At 36.7% G+C, this 25,699-nt stretch overlaps 2 protein-coding genes across 2 annotated transcripts in view; one reads left to right on the forward strand and one right to left on the reverse strand.

Annotated features, from left to right (window-relative positions):
• Positions 1-19,661, forward strand: part of LOC127947386 (double C2-like domain-containing protein alpha) — a 31,445-nt gene extending 11,784 nt beyond the window's left edge. Inside the window, exons 6-11 of the mRNA XM_052544480.1 lie at positions 3,028-3,154; positions 5,420-5,479; positions 15,517-15,701; positions 16,417-16,498; positions 17,622-17,718; positions 18,622-19,661. Coding sequence (XP_052400440.1) covers positions 3,028-3,154; positions 5,420-5,479; positions 15,517-15,701; positions 16,417-16,498; positions 17,622-17,718; positions 18,622-18,758 — 688 coding nt within the window. The 3' untranslated portion in view covers positions 18,759-19,661. The remainder of the gene's footprint in view (positions 1-3,027; positions 3,155-5,419; positions 5,480-15,516; positions 15,702-16,416; positions 16,499-17,621; positions 17,719-18,621) is intronic.
• Positions 19,662-19,800: 139 nt separating this feature from the next.
• On the reverse strand, positions 19,801-24,710 carry LOC127947376 (Krueppel-like factor 7). The gene is made up of 2 exons (XM_052544470.1): positions 24,396-24,710; positions 19,801-22,766 (listed from the first exon to the last, which is right to left on the reverse strand). The coding sequence occupies exons 1-2, from the start codon at positions 24,577-24,579 to the stop codon at positions 21,742-21,744; spliced, it is 1,209 nt and encodes a 402-aa protein (XP_052400430.1). The 5' UTR covers positions 24,580-24,710; the 3' UTR covers positions 19,801-21,741.
• Positions 24,711-25,699: the final 989 nt, after the last annotated feature.

The following is a 25,699-nucleotide window of genomic DNA, read 5'->3' on the forward strand; positions in this document are numbered from 1 at the left end:
TCGTAAAATAACAAAGTTCAAATTCGACACTCAGCGGCTGTGTTTCAAATCACACCCTACACCCTCATTCACTATTCCCTACATGAGTTTACTAATATAGTCCACCTGACAGAGAGAATGAACACTAATGAGTGAATTCAGACACTGATCAACAGCTGCTGTTAATGAGTAGAATCACTGAAGAAAAAAAAAAACATAACAAGACAAACACATGAAATACAACTGACTTCAGCCACAGCCTTAGATGAAATCAACTGAAGATTTAAACAATCAACAAACAGCTTCACCAACTTCACACATTACTAACCGGACTGACTTTATTTCTATCAGATCAGAGATCAGAGATCAAAAAATCTTATTGAGAATTACAGAGATTTAGATGATAATGTTACTGTTTCGTCTGACGTCACCATTGTGGAGATCAGTGTTTGCTTTAGTTGGGCTCCTGACCCTTGACTTTTGTACTTCAACTTTTGTTTCATTGTTATATTTGTATCTTTATGATACATCTGTTACAGCAATATTAATCTTCATGGTCAAGTGACTATGACGGTTTCTGTCAGGCATGATCTACTAGACTGACTTATTGCTATAATAGTCAATTCATAATTTGGTGTTGAAATATATGAGTGAATAACACTTTTCTTTTGTTTGTTTTTTCAATTTTATAAGATTGAACGGTAATGTGATTATCTGGATATGGATTTAATGAAATTTTGAGCTTTAAATATTTTGGGCAGCAGTCCTCACAACACTGAAAGAGAGACATCAACAATCAGCATATTAATCTCAACAATGGTGACAATCAAAATGTTTATGATGCAATGCATGCTGGGTACCAGCACAGGATAAAACTCATCCATGACTCCCAGCATGCATTGGGGCATGAATAAATTATGCCCCTGAATTGTTCACTTATTTTCTTGAATTCTTATGTGCTTATAATTTTGCATTTGTTTTAAGTTTTAGTAGCATGTGTTGTGATGTTCAGAACTGATCTGTTCATTTATTTTGTGGATTGTCACCATTGTTGTGATTCATACGCTGATTCTTGATGTTTCTGTCTAAATTTCAGCAAAGGTTTTTTTTTTTTTTTTTATTATGAGTGAAATTTTCTTAACAGTCTTTTATAACTTATGGTTTAGAAGTGTTCATTCTTATGCTGTAATATCAATATTCGATAAGAGAAGAGACACGGGATTAGATCAGAAATAATAGTGTTTGTTCTTGTCAATATATAAACAACAATATCAGATTTTTTTTTCTTCTGTGTACTTTGTTTTGCTATAACAAGTTCCAAAGACGCATTGTTAAAGCATGTTAAAAAAAAACTTAGTTGTTGAAAAGTCATGTTCAAGAGCCCAACTAAAGTAAACACTGATCTCCATCATGGTAGTGAAAAAAACACCTAAACCTATTTAACTCTCCATAAGTTCTTCTGTAGACATCTGACAGAAATAAAGTCAGTCTGGTTAGTAATGTGAATCTGGTGAAGCTGTTTTAATAGTTGTTTAATCAGATCTTGAGAGATTTGATGTATTCTTTTATTCAGTTGATTTCATCTAAGCCTGTGGCTGAAGTCATTTGTAGATCTTGTGTTTCTCTTTCCTTCAGTGATTCTGCAGGTGTTTATACTAATGCTCAATCATCAATTAATCACCGAATTATCTCATTAACTTCACTGATTCAGTGTTACTCTAACACTCTGTAGTGTGCACACATTATAAGTGTTCATTTAAAACTGAGGATTTTCTTGTGGGGTTTAAAGGGTTAAAGATTTAAGATGAAGAAAAAACAGCATGAAACATAATTTAACAGTAATAAACTGTAATTAATTTACAGGAAACAAACTGTAGAAAAACAGTTATTTACTGGCGCCCCTGCTGCCAGTAAAAAACTGTTTTTCAACTGTTTCTTGCCGTAAATTAATGGTTGCCAGCAAAAAAAGTGTTTTTCTACAGTTTGTTGCCGTTAAGTCAAGGAAAAACAGTAATATACTGTAAAATGTAAACGTCAGATTTACCAAATGAAAAAAAAGTTAATTTAACTAAAATATTTGTGAACATCCATAGAAAAAAAACTAGGCAAAGTCATACACTGATAATGAGAGTAGATACTGAACTTGGCTGTATTAATGTGTGTTTGCGCAAGAGAAATCGTTTAATGTAGTTTTGTTGTTCACCATTGTGCTGGAGAGTAGAGCCTTTGCTTCAGTCAATGATGAGCCACAATTTCTGATTTTCTGCTGCTTTATGTAAAGGCAGTAAATGTGGAGTCGCTGATACAGTGGTGATCTCTGTGTTAAGTACTTCAGCATATACATGTGTGCTATAGCTGACAATGAGCTGCAGTGATTTGAGTAAAAGTCATGTATTTAGTTACTTTATTACTGCACATTAAGTGTTTGCATCGTTATATTAAGAAATATTCCTTCTCAGTGGACTCAAATGAAATAAGTTCATAGTACTAACATCGTAGGAATGCTAGTTTTAAAAACTCGAACTGTTTGAAGCAGTGGGAGTGGAGTTAATTTCTATGGTAGAACTTACGGTAAAATACTGTTAAAAAATAAAAGTGGTAAATTAATGGTTAAGAGCTGTAAATTAACAGTACTTTACTGGCGCCCCTGCTGCCAGAAAATTACTGTTATTTAACGGCAATTTTTTTTACAGTGCAGAGAAAAGTCATTTAGCTGTTTATCTCCGAGGGACAGCACAGGAGCAGAGGAGAGAGTCAGTTCCGCAAACACACAAGCAAACCATTGAAAAAAAGAGCAGGCGCTTACTTCCGACCAAACTGTCAGAGCCGGAAATATCATCCTAATCCCATTCATAAATATACATTTCTGTCTGAGCCATCTCCAGCTCTTACTGCTCTGCGAAAGGCATTTTTCTTGCACTTAAAAAAAAAAAATCAATTTCACCTATACTACATTTCCAGCTTTCGTGTTTATCTTTGCTCTCCTATCAGTATAATTGAATAACTCTCTCACTTTCTTTTTAATGCTGTTGTTGGTGTTTTTCTCAGGTTATCGGTGTGCGATGAGGATAAACTGACTCATAATGAGTTTATTGGAGAGTCTCGTGTGGCCCTGCGACGTGTGAAACCAGACCAGACGAAACGTTTCTACACCTGTTTAGAACATCCTCCACCTGTAAGAGACACATACACACATAATCTGTTTGAGTCTGTGAGAACAGAGCCTGACGGTAATGCTACACCATTGTGATCAATGAATCATATGAAGCTAATTCATATAAGATTGTTGTTCTAGCTAATCTCCACCAATTAGTGCTATAGATAGATAGATAGATAGCGTATTGCGAGTTGATGAAAGATTATTTTCTAAAATGCATTACCTGTATTGCTTTTCTTTCATTTAAATTCAAATGAAATGAATTCAAATGGAACCAATTCTTCACTCTTGAATTTCGCTAAGCCCTGCTGAAAAGATAAAGAAAGGGAAATGTTTAATTTGACTATTTTTTAGCTTTGTGATATGTAATTTAAAAGACACAACTTAACATACTTTTATGATTAAGGTAAATATAAAAGTCATAAAATAAATCGTGTTTAAAAGCTGGACGAGAGGGATTTTCCTTGAGCCTAAAGTTTGGGGGTGTGTTAGAGGGAAAACATGGCAGAGACAATGAATAAACTGTTTGTATTGATTATAAATTTGCTGAAATGTAAGACATTATTTATTTATTTTTTCTTTCATTTAAAATAAAACTAAGTTGCGTGGACAAATACAATAATATAAGTTGCGTGCATTGCACAATCTTATCCATCAACATTTGTCTTTCAAGAGAGCTGCTTTTATACATTTTGTAGTTTGGGTATGGTAATATAGCTAAAAATAAAATGCATTCCAAGTTGCTGTTGGTTCATTTAGAACTGATTGATGAACTTGCACCTCGACTGGACATGTTTATTAAGTAACAAGGCAATTGTGACAAGACCTTCTCCAGGTATGAATGCTGCCATCTTTATTGTTTACTTTAATCAAAGGAAATCACAGCTTTTGTGAGATCAGAAAAGGAGCTTGATTTTGGTTATTCACTTATCTTAGGGGTAGTGCCCTCAAAAAAATGGATGAGAAAATAATCCACAGTACAAAAATAAAACAACACAAATATTATGATTTTCTTTTGAAGTGACACTGAAAATCAGTGCCTCCATCGTGCTGTGTTTGGCCTATTGTGCTGTTCACATGATAACCCCCCTCCTAATTTTTACGTACCTTCCCCATCTGCAAAAACATGAATTAAAATAAAATGTTGTCAAATGAAGTATTAATTGAACAATAAGTAAACTAAGTAATTCACTCACTGTTTAAATTAAAATAAAATGGTGTTAACAAAAATATTAATTGAGAAATACTACCTATTTAACTACTTGTGGTGTGTCAAAATTAAACCTGAAATTACTTGATTACTAGTGAGCAATCTGTTGAAATTAATGGTACATCTTCTTTTCTGTCATGATAAATATCAGAGTTATTTGCATGGTAATGTACATGACAATGTTAATGTATTTGGTCTTGGCGGAATAGATCTGCTACACTGCTGCTGCTGCTGCTGTGGCAGAGCAAGTAAAGTGGCTTGCTACTGTCAATACATCCACAACATGCTGCTGTGAGCATGTAAGAAATATTGCTGCTGCAAATATAACATACATGAAATAACCCCATAGGATTAAATGAATCACATTATAGCAGATCTAGACAGGTGGAGCTGGGGAAGGTGGAGGGTTTCTGAAGCAAGCTGCAACTTCTAAGGCAAGCACTAGTCATATTTGAATGCTGAGCAGCGAGCTTATTGGCTACCAATACAGGAGAGAACCAATCAGCTGTGCCATGTGATAATGATGCCATTAAGTCAGATTGAGTTAGACCTATTGGGCTGCGCCATTTAAAGTTTCATGCCATGAACTCTGCATATGTCTGTGACCATCATGACACCCGCAGTGTTTGATGACTGATGGTCCAAAAATGAACAGCTGAAGATTTGTTAACAAATAAAATATACATAAAATATGAAATCTTTTACTGTTCTTATAGTAATTACCTAGGAATAAATAAAAAAAATGCTTAAAAAGCACTAACTTGTTGATAAATGTACTTTGTTTTATTAAACAGGACATTTGTTAACTGAAGTAATGTTTATTTATTTAACCTGAAAAATGTGAAATTTAAGTGTAACATGAATTGACATCATAAAAGCAGACTTTTCCTCCTCATTTCAGAACAGCCTGGTTCTTACAGGCATTCAGTCAGCTCTTATCTGCTGTTGTATGAACAAGGCAATTTGAGAGTCACATCTGTTATTATTGCAAACCACTGACTGTGTGAATGTCGCCAGTGACATACAGAGACTCCGCTAACTTCATCTCTGTCTTCTTTCTCTGTATCTGCCAGCTTCCTTCTCCTACAGCCATGGGAGCAGCACTGCGAGGGATTTCCTGTTACCTACGAGAGGTACTCTACTGTCTCACAGCAAAACAGACAATTAACAAAGCACTGACTTTACCGGATGCAAGTAAGCAGTGACGTTTTAAATATATCAAACTGATAACTGCCTGCTGATTAATGATCTCTCACTAAAATGTTTTCACATTGGGAGCTAAACTCATTTGCATTTCAATAAGAACATTGAGCATATTATGATAAGTGGGATGGAATAAAATCGATTAGCATTTTCATTTCAATACAAAATTGTTCTCAACATGCTAGGCGCCCCCTGATGAGAAATACTGGAAAGTAAAAAGGACATGAGGAGGATTAAAAGTTGAGGATGGAGTCGGCTAAGCAAAGGGCAGGCGTGTGAATGTACTATTTGCGCATTTCCACATTTAAAGCAAATCCCTGCTCTGTCTGTCAGCAAGAATGAATGTGGCATCCATAAAAGACGGATAAGATTAGCTGAACAGCACTGTGGCCTCCAGAGAGATGAGATACAATTTGTTCTATTTAACATAGTGTTGTACAGCGCTTACGCTGCCAATGCCCAGTGTTGACAATTTCATTAGAGAAGCTGCTGAACAGTGAGCCAGAGAGAGAGAGAGAATTCAGATCCATTTCTTCTGAGACATAGAAAGAATCTGGAAACTGGGGGGAAACACATTATAGAGCTTATCAGCCTGGCTCATGAATATTAATTAGGTGACATAACAGTATTGAAAAGCACATAAATGGACATTAGACACATTAGGATTACCACTTACAGACTGTGGTTGCAGGTTCATTCCTTTGATTATTGGTCGAAATGCATGTTTTATATTCCCTTCTCATTTCTTTCATTAATAAACCGATAAATGGTAAATTCGAAAGGACAGAGGCGGCAGAACACTTTGCCACCCACCTGAAAGCAACAAAGATTTCTGGAGACTGAAGACAGAATAATAACATTTTCAAAGGAAGTGGAGAGATTATGGGGGGGGGGGGGGGGGGGGTTGGACAAGGAGAAGGCCACAGACAGATGAAGATGGAGAAAAATGGAGTGAGAGGTTACAGGGTTATGAATGGACAGAGGGTACCGGGTGAGTGACAGACAACACACTGGAGGAAGAGAACGAGAACTGACAGGGGAAAACTGCTGAACTGCTTCGAGGGATCACAGAGACAGTGATGGTTCAGACAGTGGTTTGAAATGAAATTATGTTAAAGGGACACCTCACCCAAAAATGTAATCATTTTATAGCAAATAAATGACAAAATTTATGGCAACCTCATGCCATTCCAAATCAAACTCGTTTTCTTCTGGAAAGAATAAAAAGGGATGTTAGTCAAGATTTTAATGCAGGTGAAGTCGTCTGAAACCATTGAATAACTTTGAGGAACAGACTGAAACTCAAGCCATTATTTCTGAAAATCTTCAGTGTGACAAGCCTTGAGAAAGAAGTACACTTTAGCATAATTGTATAAAAATTACTTACTGTGAAATTGATCAACTTAGAATATACTTAAGTGTGACCTGAATGTAATGTTTTCAGGCACTTGATTGCATGTTAATTGCAATGCAATTAGTTGAGTTTTAGAGTGCTTTTTCATCTAATAATCTCATAATTAGTTATGTTGTTGCTGAAGTATGGTTAAAGTGCACTGCAAAATGTAAACTTTCAATCTAAAATGTACTTTAATGTAACTTCTATTGAAACCTGTGTGCTTTGATATATAGTCGTAATTCCTTATTTGTAATGATGAAGTTTCAGTTTAGAAACATTTAAAATATGTTTACTTCAAATTTAGTTTTGAATGAACACACACCAGTTAAAATGACAATCAAAGACTTTGCATTTCATTTAGCATGCTAATTAACATATGAAAATAAGTGTATTTTTTTAAATTATGACAACGTTTATTAAAACATAATTATTTAAAATGTACTTTAAAACTTGTAATTTGACACTATTACAAAACACACTTTTTTTTTTTAAGTATACTCCCTTTAAGCGCCTAAGTGGCCTTTTATGTTAAATTTAATAAACCTATACGACAAAGTACACTACAAGCACATTCAATACAATATTACTGAGAAGAACAGCTTGGACATTCTGCTAAATATTTTCCTCTTGTGCTCTATAGAAACAAGATACAGGTTTGTAAAGTCATGAGGAAAAGTATGACAAACGTCTTTTATTTTTCAAAAGGACTAGTTTTCTAAAAATGTAATCTTGAATACAACTGAGAGTTGGAAATGTAATAAAAGTAAAAAGGTGGAGGAAGAATATGGAAAGCATGCCCCAGAGACGAAGTAAGGATCACAAAGTCACAGACGGTGTTTATGGTGCAATAGTCACTGTGTTTATTTAAAGCTTTTGATTTGGTGTCATGACTGGCATACATACAGATTCTGGTGGAGGCTGATGACTGGTGCCATGCCATCTGCCTGCTAATCACGCAAATCTGAATATGAAAGCTGTGCTAGCGCTGACATGTGTGTGTGTGTGTGTGTGTGTGTTCCCAGCCTCACTGTGCACCTGGTTACCTGCTGGATACACCCCTCATTATCATTAGTGAGTCTGCATGATGGGGGTCATTAGTTTGAAACCTCGCGGAGCACAGCAGCCAAAAGCCAGAGAAATTCAAGCTACAACATTTAAACCACGCTAAATTAATTCATCCCATTCAGAAATGCCACTGGCATTTTAATTAGCTGCAGAAACTTGCACTGTCAGAAGGAAAGCCACTGCTAGGCCACCATCTGTTTATTTTCTAGCAAAAACCTCTAATTTTATTGCATGATATTTGCATATTATTGGAGTTATTGAGCCACTATAGATTTGATTAAACGTAAGGGGTGTAGATTCAGTAGGGATTCGACATGTCCCTTCCGACATCCCTAGCAATAATTTTGATCAAGTAACTAAAATATACTTATACGTGAGCACTTTTGTAATTTTGGCTGCATCTAAAATGGGTCACACCATTGACATTACTTGAGAGCATAAATGTACCTTCTTCAACTTTAAATGAATGTTGTTAAAATTAGTGTACAGAGCGAACTGAAATATTACGTTAATATTAAAAACCTTAATGTCGGTACCTGAATAACATTTGTTTTTGTGAATGTATGTCTATCATGAAGTATATAAAACGTATTTGAAATTTTATGGATTTCCATAAAATTGTGTAATTTTGAACATACTGACATAAAAACTCTGTTTATCACTTATGAGTGTTTTGGCTATAAATAAATGCTTTACATGACATGAAATTGTTTTCAAAAGTCAACCATAAATTCAAAAATGGGAGGGGGCTGCTATTACGTCCCCAACAATGTCCAAATCAAACCTACGCCTTTGATTATACAGAAAAATCTTTATCAGACCTAACATTTAGTTTTTATGCAAATACTGGAAACAAAATCCATTCTCCTCCCCTGAAGTATGCATTTTTCTCTTAACATTGCATATTTATGTGCCCTCCTGCAAATGTACAAGTACATGAGTGGGAAACCTCAACAAGTGGCGGTTCTTAGAGTAGTTGACCTCATGCGGAAGGGAATTATATTTGTGGCTATTTCGTCTGTCTCCTGAGCATTAGACAGCTGGGCTGCTCTCCTCGCTGTTTGCATTTTGAGTTGTCTGTTTATAACGCAGGGGTCACTCCTCTGTCTGCCCACTATCTGTGTGTGTCTCCTCACTGTTAAATTAATGAAGGTCTGTCAATGCAACTTTCACTCACTCCAGTTCTGTTTCAATCTCTCACACACACACACACACACACACACTCTCTCTCTCTCTGTATCTGTCCCCAAACAATTACGTTAATGAAACATCACACTTGCCAGCAAACAGGTTTGGCTTGGCATGCTTCTCACTAATGGGCAAACACACTCACAACCCCGGCACAAACACAAACCCGTGCACACACACAATGTGGCAGACGTGGCTGTAAGGGGAATTTCAAAGTGCAAGGTAAATAACTAGAAATAACAAGGCTCTTTTTAGAAAAACAAGAGGGAAAGAGACACTGTGATGATTACACTATTGATCCTGTCTTTTTGCTGGTTACTGAGGGTGCGGCTGGGAGAGAGAGAGAGAGAGAGAGAGAGAGAGACAGAGACGGCTTAAAATGAAGGAAGGCAGGAAAAGAGTATGAAAGATACAGCTGACTGATCTTTGAATTCTCATATTACACTTTCCTCATAAATGCCCGAGAAATAATTTCCAATGTTATCAATTAAAATGTTAAATGTGAAATCCTGTTAGATTAAACATATATATATATATATATATATATATATATATATATATATATATATATATATATATATATATATATATATATATATATATATATATATATATATATATATATATATATATATATATATGTATGCCTTTTGGCGTTACATTTTAAGCTCTTTTAAGCAACTTTTATAAAAATGTATATAACTATATTTAAAGAATTATTTCTGTGAAAGGATATAACTTTATTGATTTCACCAACAGTAGCAAAGAAACAAATCTTACTTAACTGGAAAGACAAAACAGATTTTTCAATAAACATCTGACTTAAATTATTATAAGTACTTTTAAACTTGCAATGAACAGCATTCGCACAAAAAACATTGATCCCTCCAAACAAACTTATTACAAAAATATACTTTTTTCTTCTTCTTCTTCTCATTCTTTCTTTTCCTTTTCCAGTGTGATAAGTTACTCTTTAAAGGATATAATTCAAGCCTTTATTTTCTCTTTCTTTTCTTTAACATTTAATTTACATTAATTAATAAAATGTGTTTTAATTTCTACACCTCCATTGTTGCTATGGCTGTTATCATAGCCGTTATAATTTTTCCCAATATGTTATTAATTTACCATTTCATCTCTAGTTAATTCAAAGGAAAAAAAAATCTTTATTTCTTGTTCCTTCTTTTTTTCCTTTCTCTTGTCCCATCTCTCCTCCCTTGCTCTTTCACTGCTCTCTCTCTCTCTCTCTCTCTCATCCTTCTGGATTAAAGTAATAATTATATATTTTTTTTACTTGAAAAGAAGAAAGACTTGTACAAAGAACTGCGACTGGGTCAACCGACTGAGGCACAGACGTCAGGATCATTGTGAACATCCTGTACTAGGGTCTATTAAGTAGAGACCGTGACTAGGTCATACGCAGATGCCCTAGAAGAGGCTTCCCTAAAACCTATGATTCAAAGGAAATGGGTTCACATTTTATCTCGCTGTCTTCTCACATCATCACTTTGAAATAAATCAATCTCCCTCAGTTTCTCTTTTCCTCTCTTCCTCTTCCTTTCTCTCCTCATTTTCCTGTCTATCTTTCGTTTTTCATTTTCTCTCCCTCCTCATTTTTTCCCCTATTAAAGATAGGAAATTTCATTTGTATTATTATTATTAATATATAATTTTTTTGGATGAGCTATGTTCTCCAAACAGCGGTGGGGATAGCAATGCTAACAGAAGTGTGTGTGTGTGAATATACATATATTCAAATTGGGAAAAATGTATTTCTCTCTCCTTTTTCTTTACATATATTTTCATTTTTATTATCATCAGTAATAGCAATGTGTACATGGATCTTCATAATATATTATTAATATCACTACTATACTATACTATACTACTACTACTACTACTACTACTACTATTATCATTATTATTACCACTTCTACTACTGTTATTATTATTATTTGTTTATACAAACTTTTTATTCCCTCATGTTTTAGAAGGCTTGGGAGTGTTGCTGCTTATTTCTGTCCAAATATTTGTCTCTGGTTTTGGTGTAATTCTTTTGTTTTTCTACTGTCATCTGTTATGTTTAAGAAACTCACTTAAAGTGTATAATTATACATTGATGACTTAGAAAAGAAAAACAATAGGATGGAACCTGGCAGATTGCATATGTGTAAATTAATAAGGGGTTAGTTCTTATTAGTGAGGGATTGAGTTGTATTGTTGGTAATTTCAATATTTTGATTGGTGATATTAGGCTGGTTAGTGCCATTTTATCTGACAATATTGAATATTCCTGTGTTAGATAAAGCAACTACCTATTACAAACTATAAAAATAAAATTCCAGAAATCATCAAATCATTGTTAGTATTTACGTAACTTTGTGCTGTTGTCCCTGATGTCACATCCCGGAGATGATGTCATTAAGGATATGGCTGTAAGGGATAAGAGATTAAACTAACTGGAAAGTTAAACTGAGGATGCAAGAAAATCCAACATGATTTTAATTAGAAAAAAAAATATGGAGAAACACTTGAAATATGTCTTAATAAATTTCCAGTTTTTCTTTCATTAGTGCAAGACCACACAGGGACCTGACAAAAATAGCAGCATCTATACAAATCAAAGTGTATTTAAAAATGTATCTGTGTGTTCACTTAGTTGGGAAATTATGAGAAGATAAAGTTGTGAGTTTAATATTTTATCTAATATATAGACTTGCAGGCATGAACTGTATAAATAATACTTTATAAAAGAAATGGCACACGTGGCTATGCTCTTTATTGTCCTTCCTCTCTATCTGTGCATCAGTCTAAACTTTGATCTTGTCCATTACACTCTTTTATATCTCCAGACGGAGAAAACTAATAAAAACAAATGTTTGTTATCCGTACAGATGGATAATCGAATGTTCATGTAAATATTGTTGCTCTCGCGGTGTAAGCATTGAATATTCACACTTGAGCATTCTCTGCATGCATTATTAATGTGCTTTCAAATAAGAGTCTCTCAAGCCTTACTAATGTGTGTTGTGTGTGTTTGTGTGTAAACATTGCACCAAATCAGACAATTATGTCTCTTTAAGCCTCCTATCCACACAAAATCCTGAAGAGGCTGTGCTCAGATCTGCCCGCTTCCCCCTTTGAAAGCCACTGAAGCTGATCTAAGCATGAACAGACCAGGAAGACAGAATGATAAATGACTGTCTGTGTGTTAGAAGATGAGTCTGAATCATACAAGTTATCATAGAGCATTTGCAGAAGACTACAAGAGTTTAAATAGAGACTTTCCATTTTAAGACTACGCTTCGGCTATGCTTATACTAGTGCAATTTCACTTTAAAACACATAGGTTCGACAGAATGATTTAGGCACATAAGGAATGCTGATTGGCTCACTGACTTTGATGAGATTAACTACCTTAGGTATCAAAATTTGGTACGGAATGACAAGACATTTTTTGATACTCGATGGTCAGTGTCTAAAAAGTACTCGGTAACCAGCACCACTGTTTATAATTATTCTATATGTATACAAATAATTTAACATGATTTACCCAGAGGGAGTCCTTGTCATTGGTTCAGCTGTATGCTGTGTACTGAGTCTCCTACACAGTCACTTTTAATAAAGATGATTTATCACAATGCTTGCAAGACAGGACTGTATTGATATTCTTTGTTAGGGTTTTTTCTAAACCTCTAACCTTAAACTTGATTTAGCATGAACCAATCTTAGGTGAGCTATTATTTTAGTTTAGTTTTTATTTCTGTTTTCACTTTATACTATAGGAAATTTGGGGTATGACTCAATCAGCTCCCTAATGTAGTAGTAAGTGCACTTCCACATGTAGTCTAGAGCTGTCCTATTCATCCCATACTGCAGTCGAAACATTCCAAAGCACCAAAATTCACAAAATTCTAAATTCCTACAAAATTAATTAGTGACAAAACACATCATGCCAAAAACATGTAAGTCCAGTACACATTTGTTGTCCATAAATATCTTTAACATTTGAAACCATGTTAACATACCCCCAATGTTGATCAAAGCCATTTTGTGCCCAAATTCGTTCATGATATTCTGATTCACAAATCACAAGTTTGCTAGTCCGCCTTTGAGCTCAAGATTAAAGTTTTCTGATTTCAAATGCAGTGCCCTCCATAAGTATTGGAACAGTAAAGACAAAATTGTTCTGTTTGCTGTGGAGTCAAGAAATCTGTAAATATGATTAAAGGATGAACATGAGACAAACTACAGAATGTCACATTTTATTATTGGGTGATTCAACACAAAGATGTTTTACCATCTAAGAAGATCAGCACTTTTAGAGTTTCATCTCCCTGTCTGATGTGAGCATAAGTATTTTAACAGTTGCCTCTAACTGGAACGGTCTTTCTACGTGTTCAGCTTTGTCCTGTTGCATTAATTTTTCAAATATTAAAAGCAGGGGATGTGTCTTATCAGTTATATTCATTGCGTCTGCATTCTTAGTCTTGCATTCGATGATGACACACACAAACCAGGATGAAGACGAGGAAGCTGACTCTGAAACAAAAGCAAGCAATTTGGATGCTAAAAGAAAAGAGGAAGTCAATTAGAACTATAGGAAAAACAAAGGGCATGGAGAAACTACCGTTTCGGCTGAGAAAAACAACAGTAGTTGATGACAGACAAATCATAAAAGCTGTGAAAATGAACCCTAAAATACATGACTCTAAAATCACATATTTATATAAGCTCATCTGTAAAGCTTGGTGGAGGTGGAGTCATGGCATGGGCATGCACGGCTGTCTCTAGAACAGGACCTCTTCATTTTAATGATGACTTCATGTATGATGAAGTGTAAAAATCATCTTGGCTACCAATATTCAAGAAAATGCCACCAAACTCATTAGAGAGCACTTCATATTGGATCAGGACAATGACCCAAAACACCCTGCCAGTTCAGTCAAGGACTTTATCAGGGCAAAGAAATGTCAATCTCCAGATTTAAATCCGATTGAACATTAAATTCACCAGCTGAAGAGGAGACTAAAGACAGAAACTCCCCAAAACAAACAACAGTTGGAATTGGGTGCATTAAATGCTGGAGAAAAGCATTTCAAAGCATAAGAGCAAGAGTCTGGTGATGTCTATGGGATGCAAACATACTGCTCTGATTGCATGTAAGGGATCTGCAAATAAATAGCTTTTTATCTTTTAAATCTGCCTTAAATTCAACTGTTCCAATACTTATCCTCACATCAAATAGTGGGATGAACTCTAAAAGTGCGGCCCTTTTTATTTGGTAAAACATGTGTCAGAAAAGTATGTGTCAAAAGATAATAAAATGTGACATTCTGTAGTTTTGTCGCATATTCATCTTTTAATCATATTTGCAAATGTCTTGAATCCACAGCAGAGAAAGCTATTTTGTCTTTACTGTTCCAATACTTATGGAGGGCACTGTATAGCTGCCTTCCTGCCACACAGTGTTATTGTGTGTGTGTTGATTCTTGTGTAACTGACTGTAAACAAGGAGTGATTCAGCATTTCACATACGCATCATTTAAGCCTTGAACCTAAGCCTACCAAAACCTCAACATTATTCTTTTGCTACCTTGCAACAGCTGGTATTTTCTTCTATAAAACACTTTATATTTTAAGAAATTAAAGGGTGTCTCTCAATCTGCTCTCTAGCCCAGTAGTAAGTGCACTACCCCAGGCAGTCTCACTGTTAAAATCACTCCAAGGCAAATAATAATAATAATAATAATAATAATAATAATACAAATGTATAATAATAATCATAATTTGAATTTTAAGAACATTAGAGTTATTCTGTCCCTAAATATCTTTACATCTGAAACCCTATAAACATGTTCCAAATTTGTGTTCTTGATATTCTGATTCATAATGAGCAAGATGAGACACAGCTCAAGACTAAAGTTTGAAAATTTTCCATTGACTTACAGTACACTGATAGAATGTTAAAATGTAACCAACAGCGATGGTGTCATCAAAATATTTGCATATCGAGATGTGATTCCTCTTCTTTCTTACAACTATTTGCATGCAAAATTCTGATTGGGTTCGTGTTCCATCTATATATGCATCCATAAATAGCTGCCTTTTTTCTACCACACAGTGACTGTGTTGATTCTTGTGTAACCGATTGTAAACAAGGCATGATTCGGCATTTCATATGCGCATAATTTTTCCTTGAACCTAAGCCTACCTAAAACCTCAACATTATTCCATGCAACCACTGGTACTTCCTTCAGGGAAACGCCTAATCTAGTTGCATTTTTGGACCTAACATTCATTTGTTCTTTCTTGCAGTGGGAAAACGAACAGTTGACCAGTTTGGAAGAGAGGGGCCGCCTGTTGCTCTCGCTGCAGCTCCTGCCACCTCCTGCAGAGGGCGAAGCAGAGGGCCGGCGAGGGGGCTTGTACGTCGGAGTGCACCGCTGTGCCCATCTGGCAGCCATGGATGTCAACGGCTTCTCAGATCCCTATGTGAAAATGTGAGGTTGCTGCAACAATACTGAGAAAGCACAGACATGCAAAAAAATACAAATACAAATAAACAAAGAGCAAAGGAAAAAGAACACTGGTTTTGAAGGGTGGTGCCATACGCAGTTCTCAAAGGTGGAGAGTGAGTAGGAGAAACTGTAAAACGAGAGAGAAAAGAAAGATGGATAGTATAATAAGGCTAAAAAAAAACATGGAATGTCCTACGTCTTTCCTCTGATGTGTCTCTGCTTCTCTCATTTGTGCCCCCCTCTAATCTCTCATTATTTTTCTCACATCATGTATTAAAATAAACGCTCCCAAACAGTTCTTCCTCCCCAGGCAAAATGGCATAAGAACAGACAGGACCCCCACCCACGCTCACGTCCTTTCCAGTTACTCTCTCTCTCTTTCTCTTCCATTCCTTTCACAAACGCACACATACACATTCTCTCTTTTCCTCAGGATCAAAGCCATATTCTATCCGTGTGTCTTGAGGGAGGGTGGGTGAGAGTTAACAGCAGTACACAAAGCAAATCAAATTTTTATGGAAGCCTATGGGACGTCATTGCATAAGCTGAAAAGCAAACAGCTTGGTACGAATGTGTCTGGAGTCTGTTTCGTATGCTTGCGACAGCGCTGCCGCTTGTTTTAATCTCCTGCTCTCCCACTGTCCTGCTCTTCCTACAGCCCTCACTTTGTTCTTCCATCTGCCTTTCTCTTTTCCAGATATCTGAAGCCAGATGTGAAGAAGAAATCCAAACACAAAACGGCAGTGATTAAAAAGACCCTTAACCCAGAATTCAATGAGGTATGGATGTATTTGACAAACTGCCGGTGCCGGGGAGTGTGACACACTCATTTCATTACACATGCGCATGTGTGTCATGCACCTCACGAGCGTTTTGAGTGTTAATGAGATGTCTGGTGCAATATTTCTTTGCGCTGCGTCCTTGCTCACTTCACATTCCCAGAAGACCTCCACCTAAACGCACTTTTGTCTTGCATCACCACGTTGCACATTTATCATTTCAGGCATGTCCTCCGTTTCTCTTTCTTCTCCCTCTCCTCCTCCCCGTCTGTCTCACACTCTCTCTGTCATGTGGGTGGCGGGCGATCGCCAGTAAGGCTAAGTGTTTCCATTCACACCCAGATTGGCCATATAATTACTCCTTGGCTCAGACTGAAGGCTGCTCGCTCCAATCTCACACGCCACTATCTGCTTAAAAGCAGGTCTGCCCCCTTATCAACAGGAGCCACGCTAAGCAAAAACCGTGCTATCATATCATATCAAAACCGTTCATGAAGGTGCATGAAGGAATAAGGAGACAGGAGCAACAGCGCTCCTCAATGTATTATATTTAGAACATGCTCCAGTTTCTTTTTTATGAACTGTTTGAACATGTGTGGCTGTCTTTGGCTCTGGGGAGAGGTCAGAAGTGGAAGGTCCAATGGTTTGATACCTGCGATGCCAGCATGATTTAACTCGGATATCCCAAAAAGCAGCGTCTGTTTAAAATGTATTGCCTTCTACTGCATAAATGTTTCTCCCCTTTATTCAGGAACATGCCAAGCTTCAGTCAGTGGGTGTGAAAGTCTCAGATGGGAACATCTGTTTGACTGAACTACCAAATGCCATTTGTTTCTGGAAGTTTGTTTTTGAAGCAACTTTTCATGGGGTTTAGTATTTTGATCATTCCCCAGGTAGCTCCGGAGCTGTCAGGATGATGCACATGAGATATTTCTATGTTTAATTTTGTCCTTTGAAATGAATAATGGGGAAATCAAATGTGACGTTGAATAAATTACATTTTGGGCTTTGGCCAAAGGGTTGATCACTTGAGAACCTGAGGCATCGTCCTTCAAACTCTGAAAATTTAATTAAACTATTGCTAACTGCTGCAATAATCCATGTCATATTTTACCACCCACAGGAGTTCTTCTATGAGATCTCTCTATCTGAACTGGTCCATAAGACACTGGAGGTCACAGTATGGGACTATGATCTGGGAAGATCTAACGATTTCATAGGTGAGAGCATGCGAGTATGATCTGTTATAATGAGCTGTTTTTTGCAACCAACTGGGGCTGTTTACACACAACATGTTTTTGTGTTCCATTGCGTTGCGTTTCCATTGTTTACCTTTACACAGGCACTAGACAGTCGTCTATTAATTTGTAGTGTGCATCAGCATATTGTGCTGCTCAAGTTAAAATAACATCTCAAGACCTAGTGTTTTTCTATTCTCCTAACCTCAGTCTCACACTTTAAACGCAAAATGTGAGACAGATGTGAGACATGTTTGACCCTTGCGCTGAAGTCTCGTTTCCCTTTCTGTGTCTTGCCCATGAATGCTGTGTTTTTTGAATTCAGTGTTGTCACGTTCGACTTAAAAAACAAACTGAAAAACTAAAAAAACTGTGCATTATTCCATGAATTGCATGGTTATTCACCAAATAAATAAGTATTTGGGCATATAATACTGATCCGAAATTATTTGATCTGTGTTAAACAATCTAATACAATGTACAAATAAATTGGTCTAGCAAAGTGACCGTTAATTTTAAGCAGCAGTCTGACACACAACACTATCGTGTACAATAAGGATAATGGTAAATATTTGAATGCGGCAACTGAAACAGAATCAAAAATTCCAAAGAGTTGTGTAATAATAGAAATTTCCTTGATTGGTGGCAATAAATGAAAATGTGATTAATCATGCTTAAAAATTAGGCATGATAAAAATTCTTCATTGGCATACATCTAGAAATAGTTTAGATTACCCTACCAAACTAAATTTATTATCTTTATTATATGTGTTTTTGAGGAATAAGGACTGTGCCAACATGGGCTGTGTTTGTGATAGCATACTATTATATCATACATATCAGGACATGTACTTACACAACTCAAAATATACTCTTGAATGGCAGGTGGTGTGTGCCTGAGCTGTCACGTCCAAGGAGATGCACTTCGTCACTGGATGGACTGCTTGAGGAACAAGGGTCAAAGGGTGGAGCGCTGGCACATTCTGACCAATGAGCTGCCTCAGACCACCTGCCATGATTGAGGAAGAATCCTACCAGGAACCAGGAAATCGGTCATGATAGGTTAATGAATATGATTGATATGAGGTGGTAATTATATGAGCTAACTAGGGGCCAATATATTGGAAGTAAATTACACACTTAGTGCTGTTTAAAAGGAAAGTGGAGGACGGCCCACCAATTGCCTTCTGACTTGGTGTCACTCAAAGTGAGTCCCCGCCCCTTTCACCCACTTCTCTCTCTCTCACGCTCATTGCTGCACGTTTTCTACACATTTTGTAACGTTGAAGTGTATTTTACTCTTATGGAATCTTGTGTAGCACAACTCTCTTTTTTGACTAACTGACTACAATGTATTTCAATGTTCAGTGCTTTCGTAATGCTTGCAGACAGGGCATCTTTAACAAAATACAGGGGTGCATGCAAACTGCCTGCCATGGACGCATCAAAATGATATACATATGGTATCGCCATAACAACATGGGAAGGTCCTTAAGCAATGTTGTCGGTCATATTTAAAACGAATACAATTTCATCAGGAGCAGGTTTATATGTGCTGCTAACAAATAGACTATCCATTTTGTAGCATGATGCAATGTTTACATTTTTTACTTTGCACCAACTGTGTTTTCCAAGTTCTCAAATTTGGCGGTTTTCAATTTCCAGTTGTTACTTTTCTTTAAAAAGGGGTTTTATGGACATGCTACAGTTTGATATCGCATATGTTAATTACTTGATATATTTTTGGAATCAAATGTTTATATGTGCCATATACTTGGACTAACTGGAGTGCGTCTGCATGCGTACGCATGTGTGTCGTCTGGTTGTTTTGTACCAAAAAAGTGCTGTATTCTTGAGAGTTTGTGGTTTACATTTATATGAAGTGATTATGTACAAATTGGAAATACATTTGAAATGCATTGCTCTTTAAGATGTGTGTCATTTCTTTGCATCCTCTTAAAGTAAGCTTAGAAACCTCTTAAGAAATACGATTTGTAATCGTTCCGGCAAGCAGAGTGTCTTTCATGGCACACCACCAACATATAAGCACACTTCATCTAATGATCTCATTCGCAAAGGCTTTATTCTGGGAGTTATGGTGGCATTGTTCTAGCAATTGTGGATTTAGGTATCTTTATAACAATAAGCAATAATATATTCTCTAAATGGAATTCCAAACCAAGACAATATCAGCCTTTTCTTCTGTGAAAAACCACTGCACTGATTCTGTGGTTCTTCAAGATGCATCAAGTTGATCATGTGTTCAATGAGTAAATGGTAATTAGACGGCCACTTAACAGCACACCACAGTGAGGTAAATGTGTCTATGTCACTGTATCTAGCCCGGGGCATTGCCACTATCATCATGCATCCCAGCAGTAAACTTTTAAAGAGTTAGTTCACATAATCGTCAGCATTCCTAAATTCTTAAATCATTTACTCAGCCACAAACCTGTATGAAGTTCTTTCTGATATTTAGCAGAATGTCTAAGCTGCTCTCATCCATACAGTGAAAGTGGATGGGTGTCAGGCAATGTCAGGCTCCAAAAAAGATGAACGTGATAAAAGGATCATATACATCTCAGTTGCTATATTGCGAGCCTTTCTGTGCCATATGATTGTTTTGAGTAAAGAACAGTCCAAAACATTCACTGGAAATTTTACCTTACCGCAGAAGAAAGTCAGTCACACAGATTTGGAACAACATAAGTGATGTGAATGATGACAGAATTTATATTTATAAGCATATTGAGTGAAACAAGCCCTTCAAGCAGTGGTACTCAACCAGTGTTTTCTATAAACTATTTAGCCATTGTTCTAGACAGTGGGGGGCCTTAGAGTAAAAAGTTTGAGAAACACTGCCTTAAACTTTCGTCATGGATACAACTTTATTCATATCATCTCTTATGTGAAAATTTTCAGCAAAAAATACAAATAAAAACTAAGGGTGAACATAAGCCTCCGGCTCAGTTCAATAAATCAGATGACACAGTTTGGAAGCAACTACACTAAACTTGAAATGGTTTGTCTCATTCTAAAAGTGCTCAAAATCGCCACCTAGTGGGATCTAGTAGAAACCATTAGAACTTACATTTTTAAACATTACACAGTATATAAACTTTAAGCATGTATACTGATCATCCCCCTCCTTTAGGGTTTAGTTAAACACTGCCTTGATTCACTTGTTCAGATGTTGAAATTGAAAAATTAACATTATTTCACATCAAACTTATGACTTTCTTTTGTTGAATGTAAAGGAAGATATTGTGGAGAATGTTGGTAAACAAGCAGCTTCAGTTAACATTGACTTTCATTTTATGTGTAAAAAAAAAACATGGAAGTCATTGGGAGTGGAAACTGTTTGATTACCAAAAATCTTCAAAATTCTTGTTCTTCCTGTTGCACAAAAGAAAGAACATCATACAGATTTGGAACACCATGATGATGTGTAAATGATGACAACATTCTAATTCTCTGGGGGGGGGGGGGGGGACTAGAGTTGGAACAACTTTTTTAGAAGGTTGGACTTCATTCAAATATGATGTTTTTGGACATTGTTTAAAAGCTCTTATAGACTTTTATAGAGAGGAAGCCAAAAGAGTAAACACTTTGTCTCTAATCAAACAATTTCATTGAGCATTCTAAAAGCAGCAGTAAACAGCTGGCGGTACTGGCACTCGTTTGTTGCATCCTACTGGTGTGATGGCAGGGGACACGACAGGAACGCGAAAGGAATTTCAACAACATCATCAAACACTATACTCAAAATGTGTGGAAGATCAACATGTGACTTCTTATATTGTTCGGTGTCTCTCATTCCTTCTCACGGGGGTCTCTCAACATGGCACATTTTAAATGTCTCCATTATCTAGCACTGCTGATAGCAATCAGGAGCAGGAAAACAGCGACTGCACGTGTCACGGTCACCAGAGAAGCTTTCCCATGAGTATTTCCTCTATCTTAAGTTCTGTTTAATTTGGCCGCTGAGGCAGAAACACCATTGCCTCACCTATTATGAACACGCATGTGATTTCGACAGGTGTAGGCATCCTTAAAGCTGCGTGCACACACAGGACAGTCAAACAGACGAAGCTGCAGATGCACGCGGCTGTGGTTCCTCAGAGTGCCGTCGTTGTTGAAGCGTTTCCCACACTGAGCACAAGCGTATGGCTTCTCTCCTGTATGAATGAGCATGTGCACCTTTAGCCGTGAATGATGCGGGAATAGTTTTCCACACTGTGGGCATATGTGCGTCCCAGGACCTTTGACTCCTCCTCCTCCTCCTCCTCCTCCTCCTCCTCCTCCTCCTCCTCCTCCCCGTCCCCTTCCCCTACCCCTACCCTGCCTGACCTCTCTGCTGAACGCCGTGTGACGTAGAGGGTTGACCACAACATTAGCTATACGGAGATGACTGTTGCCGCTATTAGTGTCATTCCTGACTGATCTTGAGTCTGTGTTTTGATGAGCGGTGTTGTAGTTGACATGAGCTACGCCTGATTCAGGGCAAGTGGTCTTTAACACAGTTTGGCTTATTTTACTGTGGGATAATCGAAAGGATTTAGGCTTTGGCTTCGTACATTTAGCTGATTCTAGATCAGTGTAATTCGATAAACTGAACACTTTAGGATCAGGCATGTGGTTAATATCAGTAGTAGCTGGTAACTGAGCAGTGCAATGAGGTACTGGACCATAGATGGATATGTTAGCATCGGTAGACTGTGAATCAAGGCTTTCATCAGGCTCTGTTTTTACACCACAAGGAAATTCATTTAAAGTGGATGGTTCAAAGTCCGTATCTGTGAGAACCAGTGTGTTTGGTAACTGGGGACAAGGTATATCGATGTCTGATTCAGTCACCAGTAGAGCATGGTTGGAGAACTCTTCTGCTTTCGTTGAGGTGAGCTGTTCATTTTGTACCTGGTTCTGATTCTGATAGATCTCTGTAGCCATTGTTTCAGTTTCAATGCTAGAAGTCCATTTTAGATGTGGTGGTGGTGGTGGTGATGGTGCAAGGTTTGAAATGGCCGGACCTGAAAAAGACGAAAGGTGTGATGAGATCAGCTGAAAAAAAAAAGACTGGAATACACTACACAAGTTTTGGCAAGATTTTTGTTGCCGAATGTCAGACTTCACAGAAAATTGTATAAAGTATTTTGTTCACAGACTCCCTTTTTTTTCCAATTCAGACTTTGATTACATACAGCCAGAGGATTTTAAGGCTGGAATACACTAAATGACTTTTCAAATCTGAATAGATTTAAAAGCCCTAGTCATTATACACTTAACGACTTTGTAAATATTCATAAAGGAAAAATTGGCCTTCATACACTAAACTTCCAGACTTTCAAGTTCTTCCAATCACAACAAACTCAGGCAGAAACGTGTGCCTTGTTGCTAGGAGGTGCGTGAAAAATTAAAACAACGTGTTCTTAAATCGGCTGAAAATATCAAACATGTTTGATATCCTCCAACTGGATGGAATCACAGTCTGAAGCGAAAAGAATCGTATGTGACCATCATACATTACGCAGTTTTCTGTGGAATCGGTCAACTCTAAACTCTATACTGTAAATCGGGGGGAAAGTCATGTCGTGTATTCCAGCGTTTAGGCTCATTTTACAACACATAGTTTTCATTTCTTAAAGTTTCTCTGTGAGTTTATTCTGTTCGAAAAGACCTGAAAGTAGTTTAAGTGTATTATGCCTACTTTTAAATCATCAATCTGTTTCTAACCAATTGTAAAAGTTAGTGTAGTGTATTCCAGCCTTACAGCCAATGGTTTAGGGTTCAAATATTTTCATAACTGGCCCTTTAAGTAAAACATTTATGGACATGGGTTGGCTTGGGGTCTTAATTACACCCAGATAAAAAAGTATTCCATTATAAGCAGTGAGTGTCTTATTTTATAGGAGATTGCTATCAAATTCCGGTATTGCTGTAATTAAAAATGTAAAGCATGGCCTAAAATTAACATTAACATATTGGCTACCCAGGAGAATCCTGAAAAGTGGCTTATGAAAAGTGACTTATCATTTTTAAAGGATAAGTTGGACCAGACAGTGAAGGAAAACAGTCAACAATTGGCCGACATTCATGGAAACCTGGTACTGTTTAAGTAAGGTTTTTTTTCTCTCATTCTTATCAGTACATAATTTTCATATTTTCCTTTGTGTTCATTCATAGTTTTGAACACTTCACTGTTATTCTGACAAAGGAAAGAATGAGAAGTTGTGTCTAATTTGACCATTTATACTGACTGTGTGTCAAATTGATTTATACATAGGTGATTAATTTAACAAGTTATTGATTTAGACATATAACTTTATAAAAATTACAAAATATAGTAAACATGACTTATATTAAAGATTTGTTTATTGTTTAGAACATGTAGAACTTCCCTTACCTATTAAATACCTGCCCTAGAAATTGCCCTAACTAACGTAAGTTACATCGTTACCACTACTGTAAAACCATTATACATTTATCGCCTTCAAAAAGCGTTTATAATTTTTCTGCCATTGTGTTTGACTTTTTCGTAACAGAAGAGCTGTATTTTTAATGTTTAAACTATGTTAATTCGTGGTTTCCATAGTAATAATCGTAAATCAAGTAAATAAGGGCTCATTGAACACATTATTTTCTATTAAGGGCCGGTGTACCGTTCGACTCGACGATTTTCTCGATCTCCTTCAGTCTCTTCTTCAGATACTCGTTGTCCTTCTGCACGCTGTCCAGCTCTTTCTCGTACTGCAGGACCGTTCCGCCGATCATGTCCATGATTTCATTGAGCGTCGCCATTAAGCGCTCCGTCAGAAACGTGTTGATGACCTGCAGCTTCGTCATTGTGCTGTTAGCTCACAGTAAATTCAGTTATTTTATTTTCCTCATACAGTAAGGCGGAATGTAAACACTCGTCCCTGTGGTCATATGACCATTTGTATGTTCCTCTTTAACGGGGTTGCCAGGTTTTTACAACAAACCCCTCCCAACTGCTACTCAAAACTAGCACAATCGCTTTCCTAGGGGTAGAATACTCGTTGTTGTTGTTGATATTGTTTTTTGACCGGGTTTCACTGGTAAAATGCGAATTCAGGGGCTAAATATCACGTTTTGGGTCACTTCAAACCGCGGACATGTAAAAAAAAAAATGCAACAGTAGCCAAATTATTCCGCGGTAAAACCAGGGACCTGGCAACACTGCTCTTTCACCACATTAATAAACCGATTCAGCGCCTACCAACGGAGAGGAGTAGATTAGAAGCTACGGAAAGAACTGTTCTCACTTCTTCTTCTGCTCCTCCTGGCCGGTTACAAACTAACTAACTTGAACAGAAATAGTATTTATGACTATGCATAACACCAAAGTCATTATCGCCATTATTGTTCTACCAGTTTCTGGCCCAATATTTACAAATACAGCACAAAGTGAATTCTGTAATTCCCAAAGCTTATAATTCTTTTATGAGATTAATTCCTTCCTTGTCCATATTTGGCACATCTAATTAAGTAATTTATTTTTCTAATAAATATTAAATAGACCTGTATTGTGTTTGCCTATAATGTGAAGTCTGGCTTTTACTTATACTTACTTAATCTTGTAAATATAATAAAGCGTTATTTCTTGCTATTTACTTTATGCCTCATTTTAATTAGCTTATTATGTATTCTTTGGAAATGTCTACCTGTCTGACACATGTCCCAGTACTTCTGCCATTTATTACAACATGCTTGTTGACTCATACACTTTCCTTATACCTTGCTTAAACTATCTGTAAAAGGGATAGTTCACGTTTTGTTTATATTATGGAAGTCAATGGGGACAAGCACCTGAATGTGAATTGTACCTTTACGTTAACATTATTCAATTAGGGGCTTCCTTAGCCATTTTGTCTGCTTTTTCATTTCCTTTTCCTACTGAAAGTTTACTTGAACTCGCTTAGTCTGTAAAAAAAAAATATATATA

Source organism: Carassius gibelio, chromosome A3 (assembly GCF_023724105.1).
Source record: "Carassius gibelio isolate Cgi1373 ecotype wild population from Czech Republic chromosome A3, carGib1.2-hapl.c, whole genome shotgun sequence".
NCBI lineage: Eukaryota > Metazoa > Chordata > Actinopteri > Cypriniformes > Cyprinidae > Carassius > Carassius gibelio.